We start from the raw sequence: 12716 nt of genomic DNA on the forward strand, positions 1-12716 counted from the left end.
GTAGATTATTAGAACGTATCTAGAGTTAGACCAAGTTGGCAGCTATTTTAATAGCACAGACTGCGTAAACGTCATAATTTCATAGAAGTCTGACGTTTAAAATAACAGTTGCACAGTGTGGGCTATCAAAATCGCTGCCAACTTAGCTTGGTCTAACTCTACTAACTAACCAACATGTGAGAGTACTTTTGTATTTCACTTCTCAGTCTTCTTACACATCAAATGAGGTGACAGAATTATAGAGATGCCGCTAAGAACGGTCGGAAGTATGTATCTTTTACCGTGTTGAATGACTGATTGAATGAATGATCGGCATTTATACCAATTAATTAGATTCCGATTCGTATTCGCTTTAATAAGCTATGCAGCTATGGCAGTGATGCGTGCAATTGCAATCGAAAATAAATTATTGTTTCTTACAAGAGAGATTACACTCACCGATGATCCACGAAAGTAATCAAGCGATTTATTGCATTTTGCATGCGTGATTTGTAACGAGAAGGATTGTCGCTTTAAAGCGACTGTTTCAAATGAATGAAGCTTCAAAACCTTTCAAATCTCTTTGCTATACAAAAGAATATGTTAATCGAATTTGAAAACTTTTTATTATGCCCAATTGCCCAATAACTCTCTTGCGGTAATGGGAGCAATGTCTTTTTTGTGCTTATAAGTCGTTACATTTGATTTAATTAGGCTATTAATTTTGCCCTTGGCCTGTTAGATTATTTAGCCTATTAATTATAATAGGCTAGAATGACATCGACTGACTGACTTTCATCGTATTATTTTTGGTTTTCTGGCAAAACAAACATAATGTACCATTTTAAGATATTATTTAAGCTAATATGTATGTGAAAATCATCAACTACGTAGTACAAAAGTAAACACATCATATATTATTTCAATCAAATGATATCATACGATCATTAAAACTTCTATTTCTAGCGAAAACATCATGTCACTCCTAAGAGTATCCAAGTACATACCTACCTACTTATGGCCTCGCCAAGATTGCCTTGCATTATTGGTGTGCTGTATGTAAGTACGAGTATGTAGGTATCTATCTCATTTGCCTTATAGATTTCTGTGACATTGTCTTTATTAAAACTAATAAAAGGAATACAGTAAGTACATAAAGGTCGTTTCGATCGTTTTTCGCTTGATGAGGCGTCATACTTACATATCCGAATCCTTTTTCTACTACACATGTACGTCATGTAATAGGATAAGTCCTTTATTAATTCAAAATCAGTAAACTAATGAAAAACGGATTTAATTAACGCCTTGTTACTGTGTCCTACACATTTCATATGTGAAATTCTAATTACAATTACATCTATTATTCATTCATAATTCATAATGTTTTATTGCATGAAAGTGAGTACAAAAGGTGTTAGTTATATACAAAAGTCCATCACAATCTGCCGAGATCCAGCACGCAATATATCTTAAATCTAAAACTACAAACTAAATTAATTTAGCTATAACTATAAAATAGCAAATTAATAAATAACAAAACAGTCATTAAATTATAAAAACATGCTACTACAAACCTTATTGCTATTAATGAAGATGATACCTTCACTGTATCAAACACTGAGACCATTTACCTTACTCAATTGGTATTAAGCTAATATAAGGTAGAGTAATTACGAGCTATTCTTAGCAGTGATTCATAAAAACAATTGCAGACTTGGGCGTACCGGCCGTAAATATGTCGAAAGCGTTCGTACTATAAATTGTAAAAGTAGGGCTCGTGCTTTTAACACATTCACTGTTGAGCTACGGTCGTAGCGCTACGTCGTAGCTGATAACATGGATTTCCCGGTATGTAGCGAAAATGCTTCGTAGAGGCAAAACGACAACGTCGCTGAATGGGTTAATGGTTGAGTAAGGGTTACTGGAATTCAGTTTGAAAACTTGGATTGTGTGTGTAATGTTTCTGTAAGTGTTATTGTAAATCTTGGATATATTTTTGGAATAATAACTCCGCTTTAAGATTTCTAGTAAAATGAAAACTTACGTTTTATTTACTTAGCTATTGCTGCAAATTTAATGGTATGAAACAAACAAACATGTCTATAAATTTAATGTACCAGTTATATTAATGAAAATAAATATATCAAATGAAAAACATAAATGCTAAATAATTGGATCAAGGTCTCTGGTACAGACAAGGGTAAAACATATCATAGTATACATATACATATTAAATCGTATTGATAGTTCTACAGTCTACGAAAGATAAGCCAAGGGCTTCTTCAGAAACGTACTTTTAGATCTACCAATACGAGAATCACTTCACCGTGATCGCTAGACGCGCCGCGCCGATAATTTCAAGTAGACGAGTGCACCGACATTGATGTCGAATTGGCATCATATTTTCCGTTAGCTTCTGAATACGCCCCTCAGACACCATTGCTACGGCTTCCCGCCCTTAATTCGTCACAATATTTATTACGCCCTGACCGCTTTACCCTTTACGTTGCCGTCAACTGTACATCAAATCAACATTATCTTCATTACTTTACGATACAATGTAATGTAATGCGTATTATTTATTGGTCTCTTGTGGCAAGCAGGCACATGTTTGGTAGGGCTATACAGTACCGGTCAAAATATATCCCCTTCAGGTTTTTACGGCAAACCTTTTTAGGATTCCTAGTTGCCTACGGAACTATTTTTGGCCGGTACTGTAGATAGTACAGTCAGATAGTTTACTTGAATAATGTATCTATTTTCTCAAAATGCTTTAAAACTTGAAAAGCATCGTTTTATCGCCTTCATCAGTAGTTAGTTACAGCACTTTCACCCCACGGAAAGCGTTCATTTGCTTTCCGAGAGAAAATTTAGGAGTTAAAAAAAATACCGTAACTATTATACGACGAGGTCTAGTGCCCTATTGAAGAGAGCCCTCTATTTCTCCATTTTTTTTAATACCTATCACAACCTAATAAACCTTAATATCTATCACAAATATCACAATATGACTGACTGGGACGGGACTAGTACCTTAAAAAAAAGAATGTCTTTTTCAGAAATCGGGTAAATTACGTCGTAAATACTCCAATGATTTGAGGACCTTTTTGAATTCGGTTAAAAACCAATTTCCGCAAAATCACAATCGAGCCCGTGCGAGTGTGCACATACCTGCTCGCATTCAAATCATTATAGAATACGTGCTGCAGTGATTGCATTTCTAATTTTAGCTCCATCGTATATGGCCAACCCCGTCTTCAAACAAAAAAGTCGTAAGCTTATAGAAAAATTGTGTGACTTGCCTCTATCTGGAGCTACGTCGATGTTCTCGGATGACCTAACTTGATGTATGAAAACAACGTTATATACGACAATACGACTCTTACTAGCATAGATATGGCCTTAATCAAGGCTGCTGGTATATATGCCGCAATTCAGAAGTCAGAACTAGCGAGCAAAATATTTGCTTATTTTCTTATGTCAGTGAATAGATCAATCATCAGTGTAATTCAGTGTATGCACGTCTTTAATTGATACATTTTAGAATTGTACGACGGAATGCGGAAACCCTGTTATAAATCCCCTTTACCAGTGGACCCTTTTTTAAAATCTTGACATCCTCTCGGCTACCTTACCACAAAATGTGGCAGAGGTACTAATTAGTTATTTCGAAAGCATTTTGATCTTCCAATAAGAACAAGCTAAACTTTAACGTGGGCACAGCAGCCATACTAAAAGATCATAAATATACTTTACATTAGTGACTCACCCCCGAGCGCATGCATCAGACCAACCATTCTAAAGTGTGATCCTCAATTGTGCATAGTTCTCACAGACTATAGTTCTAATTGAACTGGTTTGTTTTACTAAGCGTACTCTGGGAACAACAGACTGATGTCACCGCGTAGGCGAGCAATTGACTCTGACTTCTGACTCCAATTGTGGCCCTTTATTAGGCGTCAGCTGTGACACGTTAGTACCTGAATGACCTGGCTCTAATTGGGGAGAAATTCTTGCAGTCTGCTCTATGCAACATTGTATGCCTATGCTGGCATGCACGAAGCGACAAAGTACAAACGCATGTATAGCATCCATATTTGAAGAAAGCGCTGCTATCTAGTGAGCTGAATAATCCTTTCGCATACGTTTTGCGAAAGGATCATTTGTCGAATTTAGACGCACCTTCGGTTTCGTTTGAAAGACTTGAGCTTGTTTGTCTGTTTGTATTTATCTTCCTTAAATTAATCTACATGAGTCCGAGAGATATTGGGCTATAAATATTAATACCTATTAATTAAATAAGATGGCGCTCCTTGCACCTAGGTAGCTTAAGATTCCGTCGCCAAAAAATCCGCTGCTGTCTGGCCGAATATATCGCTAGTATAGTTACCAAAACACATGTTACCAAAACGCTGTCATCTCCACCAGCCCAATTGGGCAGCCATTAAACTAAATAATAAAGCGGCGTGCCAATACAACGTGACGTGGTCTATCGTAACTTCTGCTATTTTAGGAAACCTGTTAATTCGGGTGTGGGTAGTGGAAACGAATAAGCTGGCGTATTTGGTTTGTTTCTTTTTTCTTCCTGCAGTTTAATCAGTGTTTAATGCTGGAGTTTTTGCTGTAACCGAACTATCAGCTGAAATATAATTTGTATGCCGAAACCGCTCTGCTTATATTATGAGAATTAACTGTGTTATCTTCCTCACGTTATACCGTCAAATGCCACGGATATTGTCAGGAAAGCGTACAGGATAGTAAAGCGTTCTCAATTAAGACCTTTGGATTTGGACCCACTGAATAATTGTTATTTATATTACGATTTCGGGTACCTAAGTAAGTATAAAATAAGGCTTAACAAATTAGATTCGATCAAATAATCGTAATTCTCAAACGTAAAACCATCCAACTAACGGATCAAAGTAAACCATCCAAATGTCCCCAACCAATCGATTCGTCAAGCCATCGAACTTTAACTGTTCTCGAAATGCAAACTGATGCAACCTGCCCATTTACAGACACCTTAAACTTTGAAAAGAGATACCTATATTACCTTACATACTAATCACTTTACCTGTCTCTTTCCCACGTGTACATTCCTTGTATATTGTTTGTTTGCAGTTGGTAGCTAGTTAGCATTCAGTATGAGAACGTGACCAAAACAATATTGAAATGTACTTCCTAATATATATGAACATACAGACACTTTCTAAGGAAAGTTTCGTTTTGAAACCTTAGTTTAATTGATTGCTGGACATAGCGAACAGTTTGGGTTTTATACGAAGTCGTAGTCGTAGAGTTTCAACTTCAAATGGAACAAAATGGTACTCTCTACCGAGGCTCTTATATTTATTACGTTATATTTTGATTCGTATTGTTTTAAGTAACAAGAAAAAAATGACCAAGACTCGGTTTTCGCGGCTATGGTCGACATCTATTTCAGTTGTATAATTTAATAAGAAGAAGTAAAAAGCTAAGACATTTTCAACTCAAATACGTTTTTTTTTGTATATGTTAATATCACAATTCTAGCTCGCCCGGTAATCTTCACATGATAAGAACCACGATTGCGGCAATATGTATGCCCACAGCCTAACCATGGTATAATTTACACAAAAAGGAATGTTACAAAAAAATAAAATTACAATACTAACATCATTTTTGTATTGTTAGAGTATGGGAAACCTGCAAAATGCTTATAACGGCTAGACATTGCCAATATAAAAAAGATAATTAGGACTTTACTTTGTAATTTGTTTGGAAGATAAGGTTTAAGCTTAGTTAAACTGTAATTAAGTTTCACTGCTCTGATTATGTGCTAATTTAAAGTTTTCATCGAAAAGATTTGTAACTGATATAAATAAAGGTATACATTTTATACCTTTTAGCAAGTTTTGAATAACATATTTGATATGTACGAGTATTTAAGTATTTAGCTTTCGAACATCACCTATCTTTCTGTCCGGAAATGAATTTATTTCTTCAAGATTTCCTAGTTCCTTTGAACAAATAGGAAACATGGTTACAATTTTTAGGATATCCGAATGCTAGGACGAGCTCTTAACTTAAGTAACATTTGAACATCTTAAGAATCTACCTGTAGTCACTACTCACTTTAAGTAATACTGCAATAATGTAACAGTACTAATAGGTGGAGAGGAAATTGTCGAAAAAACAAATATAAAAATTTAGAACTTTGAGGACTTTGATCTTCCTGCCCTCTGTTTACAATTAAAAAAATACTTAAACTTGAAAAACTATATTGTATTCCAACATAATATGATGATACGTTATTAGTCTCACACTTGTTGCAAATTCCAGTAGGAACTTACATCCAATAGTGAAATTATTATTAACATAAACACATTGCTTAAATATAATGTTTATCTGTTTGTTCCAGGCGGCTTGGAGGGCAAATACCGAGTGGCTGCGCCAGAGCTCATGCAGGACACCTTCATGAGCGATTCCGAGGACGAAGGAGGTAAGGATTATAAAAGCTTTGATGCGATCGCAGTTGCTAAAGATCCTAGATTGATCATTCGAGTACCATGTGAAGACATTTTCATAAAAATCCTATTAAAAAAAAGTTTATGTGTACATAATGCCCATAAATACAACGATATTTTTTTGGAATCAGTTTCAGAATAGGCTACAATTAGTATCCAATACACTATATAATTTAGCTATTTTTTATACTCGTAAATTGACAGTAAATTGACTAGAGTTGGTACTGTAGGAGGTTGGCGGTTGTACCAATTTTCACATTACTAGTCTCATAACCTCTAGGCGCCCAGAGACCGATAAAAAGGCCTCCTGTTCCGTTCTAATTTGAATCTTTGTTTTGACAAATCAAAATTGCATTTGTCTTGTCAAGTTTCGACGTCTGGGCGGCTAGAGGATAACTAGAACTAGCTGATACATGTGATATGCAATTATTAGAGCCATTGTATGAACATGCATGAAAACTATATCTAATTACAACCATAGATTATTATATGTTATATTACAACCTCGTATTCCGTGGGCTCCGTGAATCGACAGCAAGTAAACAGGTCATCTTGATTAGAGCAATCACATTATGGTCATTACGATCAATTACCGGGGTCAAATTTTTATGCGATGCGCAATCGCAAATCAGGTCGTTGCGACAATTAGATTGCCCAATACGTTAGGGCCGTTAGGGCAACCATTTTCTATGAATAGATAATGGTAGCCCCATGGTAGCCCAGATCAGAATATAAATGTAGTTCTTTTATAGATCCTCAATAGCCGGGTCCACACAGTGCGAGCATACGCGCGAGGCAATTTCCTCGCGCACAAAACGGCCAGTGTAGACGTGCCTCCACTGGCCGTTTTGTGCGCGAGGAAAATGCCTCGCGCGTATGCTCGCTCTGTGTGGACACGGCTAATCAAAAACGACCTGATGCGATGACAGCCTTATTATGATTTGTAAACGCTCTATTCCGTTAACTACGGTAGTTCAAGATTGTAATTGAAGGCATTTATTTTCGTTTCTTAATTGTGATAGCGACATCGTCACTCCTCCTCAATCATCAAGCATTTCGTCACTGATTTCGTATGCCAGTTTTGACTATACTCACAACATGCTATTGGTGGGAACCTATAATTGGCTTTTTGTTATTTACTTATATAACTATTGTATAATTGATAGCTGTTGGTTCGCCGAAAATAAATAAATAAATAAATAAATAAATAAACATACACCAGCTATCGACAAGTATCGATTTATTGGCTGGGAAGTACCACAAGATTTAATTCTAATAGAATTTAACGTTTGTGCCTTCTAAATTCTAATCATGGTCTACTTTCAATGATTCTGTAGTTCAACCTAAAAAACTGTATTTGTTAAAGACTAAATAAATAAATAAAATTTACGAAACTGATGTTAATGCTCGTTTTCCAGGAGAAGTCGAGTGTCCAATCCAACAGCAGCAGCAATACCGCTACATGAACAGCGAAGCCGGCACCCTGCACCGGGCGAGACCCCTCGAGGACTCCGTCACGGACGGCCACCTCTACCCCAGCAACAATGACAAGAAAGTGGCCACCATCGACCGGCAGCCGCTCGACATCGGGTGAGAATCACCACGTTATTAAAAATATAAACTTATATGAAGTTTTCCCGTAATGAATCTGTGTAACTCTACCTTACATGCGTATTAGAGCTTACGAGGGCGGGTGTTTCCTCGGTACTGAAGTCCTATAAGAGTTGGTTAGGTGTTGTATTTATAGCAACTGACATTCGGAACTCGGTTAGCGTGATGTAGATCTACGATGGGTGATCACAAGGTTGCACTATTTGTATAGAAGTAGCTTTGCTAACGCCATCTGTTAAACCTTCTGGTAGGACTTTGACAGACGGAGGAGACACCTCAAATCCACTGTACGCGAATTCAACTCACACTTGGGCGGTTTTTTAGGTTGACTGTTGAATGTTTTATCTTGTACTCTTTCAAGGACGTCTCATTATAACAGATGTGGATTATTGGACGAAGGATATTTCGGATGCTCTTTACGCACTTTTGACCAATTTTGCATAAGACAACTTGAAAGTTTTGTAGCTACAATTCACGAGTTCGTTCTGAAAGTAGATAATAATATGAATGTTCTAATTCTAGATTCCTGGTGTCGTTCGTGGTGGACGCGCGCGGCGGGGCCATGAAAGCCAAGCGGCGCGGTGGCGTGCGCATCGTCGTCCCGCCCGCCGCCTGTGCGGCCCCTACCCGAGTTACATGCCGGTAAGCATATTCACACATAGCATAGTTACACGTTCATAATGATCCAAGAAAGCTAAACTGTGTGTCGTTATCCCGTCTGCTGCTGTTATTGAGTAAACACGTATAGGCAGTTTAGAATTAGCTATGTGCGAAATTGGTAGTATGGGAAATACAAGCGACGGCAACGCACGAGCACATCTTCATACTATTTGGCAGCTGCCAACTGTCAAAGTTTGTCACATAAGCAATATGTCCCACACCCGCTAGGGCGGCGTCCGTCATGCAAGGAGCGAGCAGTCAAATCAGTTACAGGCAATCAAGTTATACTGGGTATTTTGGTACCTGTTGTCAATAGCATGTTATTGTGGACTGACTGCGCAGTACGTATCACGTGCATGGATATTGTTTTGTGCAATTCTATTGCAAATCTTCTGCAGCAGTATGGGGTTTTATGTAGCTCGTGGATACAGGTAGGGTGAGTGACGTATCTCAGCCACTTAAATTCAAACGCCCCACTTTCTCCAATAAATACTATAATTTCAATATATAACACAGAAGGAATGTTCAAAGTTCGGAAGATAACAACACAGAAGGTAACAGTACGGAAGAAAGATAGAAAAAGTAAATACAGCGTAAACAGGTCTAGCGGTCATCAGCGAAATGCGTTTCGCGAGGGTATCGTGCATAGACTGAGTGGGGTGCGGCGTTGGCCGGCCGACAAGGAGCTTGTCTCAAAACCGGCTTGCGGTGCGCGTTTGCATTGCACCCGACTTGTTGGCACCGTCAAGGATTTGACGGACGATATATAAATAGATGAATAAAATGTATATAAATAAATATGTGTATATATTAATATTATGTTCTATATAAGTGTAGGTATAAGTGTAGGTATAAGTGTAGGTGGGAAAGTAGCCCACATCACTCCCCCCCAGAGACCTGGTTAAGGGCGATAATAATCTGGGAAACGTACTTGCCTTCCCGAACGAGTAGTTCTAGGTACGTTTGCTTGACTAGGCCCCGGTTGGTTATGCTGCCTCCCGCGCAGTATATTTTCTGGTGCGGCAGGTGTGGTCGATCCCTGGTTAGCGAAATTCAAGTCTTCGGACAGGTAATGGGCAGGTTTTAATCGGTCTATGGTCACAGTAACCGGTTTGCCCTTAATAAGGAGTTTAAAAACTTTATCAGTTCTCTCCAAAACTTTGTGTGGACCTGAGTATACAGGTGTTAGAGGAGCGCGTGAGGCGTCTTCACGGAGGAAGACGTATTCAGCTGTCGCTAGCTCTTTGAACACAAAGATCTTGTCTCTGCTATGGCGTGAAGCTGGCGTAGGCTTTAACTTCGAGGCGAATGACCTTAACCGTGCGGTAAAGTCGGTGATATCCGTGGTACCGGGCACGCTCGGGTCGAAAAATTCACCTGGAAGTCGCAGTGGCTCACCATAGAGCATTTCGGCCGAGGACGCTTTCAAGTTCTCTTTAAAAGCACTGCGTATGCCGAGTAGCACTTGCGGCAATATTTCCGACCAGTTGGCGTCAGCATGGCATGTGATGGCGGCCTTGAGCTGCCTGTGGAAACGTTCCACAATTCCATTACACGCTGGATGGTACGCGGTCGTGCGTCTATGCTGGAATCCGATGGTCTTGGATAGATATTGAAACAGTGTGGACTCGAATTGTCGACCACGATCTGTGACAATATCTACAGGACATCCAAACCTGGATATCCAGCCAGCCAATAAGGCTTTGGCCACCGTCTCTGCCGTGATGTCCGGTATTGGTACGACCTCTGGCCACCGTGTAAATCGGTCTATGGCCGTCAAGCAATAGCGGAAGCCTTGTGAAACAGGGAGTGGACCGATCAGGTCAATGTGTACCTGCTGAAAGCGAGCACGAGGAAGCTCAAATGTGCCTAGAGGTGCAGACACATGACGGCTCACCTTCGACCGTTGACATGGCACGCAAGCTCGTGCCCAGTCTCTGCAGTCCTTCCTTACGCTGGGCCATACAAAACGCTGGGCTACAATCTTAGCACTTGTGTTGGCGCCAGGGTGGCTTAAGGAGTGGAGACTGTCGAAAACGGCTTTTCGGTACTGCTTGGTAACGAATGGTCGGGGAGTCGGCGTACTGACGTCGCAGTACAAGGGCTCTGGACTACCCGGGAATGGCATTCTTGCCAAGCGCAGTGATGACGTGTTCAAGTACTCTGCGAGTTCGGGATCTGACACTTGAGATCTGGCTAGGTCGGCAAGATCGAATGGTATCGCCAGTTCCTCGATTCGAGATAAGGTGTCGGCCACAACGTTATCTTTGCCGGATATGTGCCTTATATCGGTCGTGAACTGGGATATATAGTCTAAGTGCCTAAACTGCCTAGGCGAACAGTTATGTTTCCGCTCGTGGAAAGCAAAACTGATCGGCTTATGGTCAGTATAAATCGTGAAATGCCTCGCCTCTAGCATGTGCCGGAAGTATTTGATACCCTCGTAGATCGCCAGCAGTTCGCGATCATACGGCGAGTATTTGGTCTGGGATGGACTCAGCTTCCGGGAAAAGAAAGCCAACGGCTGCCATACCTGGTCCTGCAGCTGCTGCTGTAATACCGCACCAAGGGCCACGTCTGATGCGTCTGTGACCAACGCCAGCTTAGCCCGACAATCGGGATGAGCGAGTAACGCTGCGTTGGATAGGCTTTCCTTGGTCTCGTTGAAAGCCTTCAGAGCATCGCCGGTCAGGTTGATGGGTTTGGAACCTTTGACTGCTCCACCTAGGAGTGCGTTGAGAGGTGCTTGGATTTGGGCGGCATGTGGCAGAAATCGCCTGTAAAAATTGGCCATACCCAAAAATTTCCTCAGCTGCTTGACGTCCTTGGGTGTTGGAAAGTCACGTATGGCTTGGACTTTGGTGTCTAAGGGTTTGGTTCCGCTCTCCGAAATCAGGTAACCTAAAAAAGTTACCTGGGGAGCCCCAAATACGCACTTAGACACGTTGATTACCATGCCGTAGTCTCGGAGTTTGGTAAAAACTTCACGTAGGTGCTGTTTGTGCTGCTCTTCGTCTCTGGAAAAGATTAAGAAGTCGTCCAAGTAGCAGTAGACGAAGTCCAGCCCGCGTGTCAGCTCGTCCACGAACCTCTGAAAGGTTTGACCTGCGTTCCGGAGTCCGAATGTCATAAACGGAAATTCGAACATACCGAAGGGTGTAGTAATGGCCGTCTTCGGTATGTCCTCCGGACATACAGGTATCTGGTTGTAAGCCTTTACGAGGTCAATGGTACTAAAGACCTTACAACCAGATATGCTGTGGGTAAAATCATGCAAATGCCTGATGGGGTATTTGTCAGGGATGGTACGAGCGTTCAACTGACGGTAATCACCACAGGGGCGCCACCCATTATCTTTTTTAGGCGCCAGGTGCAGCGGTGAGGACCATGGACTCTCTGATGGTCGTGCTGTGCCGCTAGCCAACATACCTTCGAACTCCTGTCTCGCCACCTTCAGCTTGTCTGGGGCAAGACGTCTCGGAGCGCAGGATACCGGGGGACCTGGAGTGGTGCGAATGTGGTGTTGTGTGTTGTGTGGTATATTGCGTTGTGTGCCAGCAGGTCGTGTGATCTCAGGATATTCCTGTGACAAAATTTTATGGTAGCAAGAATCGCTGCCGCTCATGACCTTAACAGAAAATATATCGGCGCTATTAGCAGCAAAAACAGCATTGCAAGATAAACTAGTAGTCTTATCTATGATACGACCTAGTCTCTTACCACCACAATCTACAATTAAACCATAGTGCGCTAGAAAGTCTGCGCCTATTATGGGTTTAGTAACCATAGCTACCACAAAACGCCACGGAAAGTCGCGTCGAAGTCCAAGGTCCAGGTTAAGATGCGCGTAACCGAAGGTTTCGATAGGTGTGTCATTGGCAGCGGAGAGGTTGAATCCTGTCGGTGCTCGACGCTCGCGCAGTAGCGACTTGGGGAAGACGCAGAGGTCGCTACCGGTGT

General features: G+C 40.8%; 1 protein-coding gene across 1 annotated transcript in view; it reads left to right on the forward strand.

The window, feature by feature from the left end:
• LOC134751453 (ankyrin-1-like) overlaps positions 1 to 12716 on the forward strand; it is a 111077-nt gene that overhangs the window by 76768 nt on the left and 21593 nt on the right. The window contains exons 18-20 of the mRNA XM_063686861.1: positions 6380 to 6460; positions 7904 to 8075; positions 8619 to 8738. Of these exons, the coding sequence (XP_063542931.1) occupies positions 6380 to 6460; positions 7904 to 8075; positions 8619 to 8738 (373 nt within the window). The remainder of the gene's footprint in view (positions 1 to 6379; positions 6461 to 7903; positions 8076 to 8618; positions 8739 to 12716) is intronic.

The sequence above is a fragment of the Cydia strobilella genome, chromosome 22 (assembly GCF_947568885.1).
Source record: "Cydia strobilella chromosome 22, ilCydStro3.1, whole genome shotgun sequence".
In the NCBI taxonomy this organism is placed as follows: domain Eukaryota; kingdom Metazoa; phylum Arthropoda; class Insecta; order Lepidoptera; family Tortricidae; genus Cydia; species Cydia strobilella.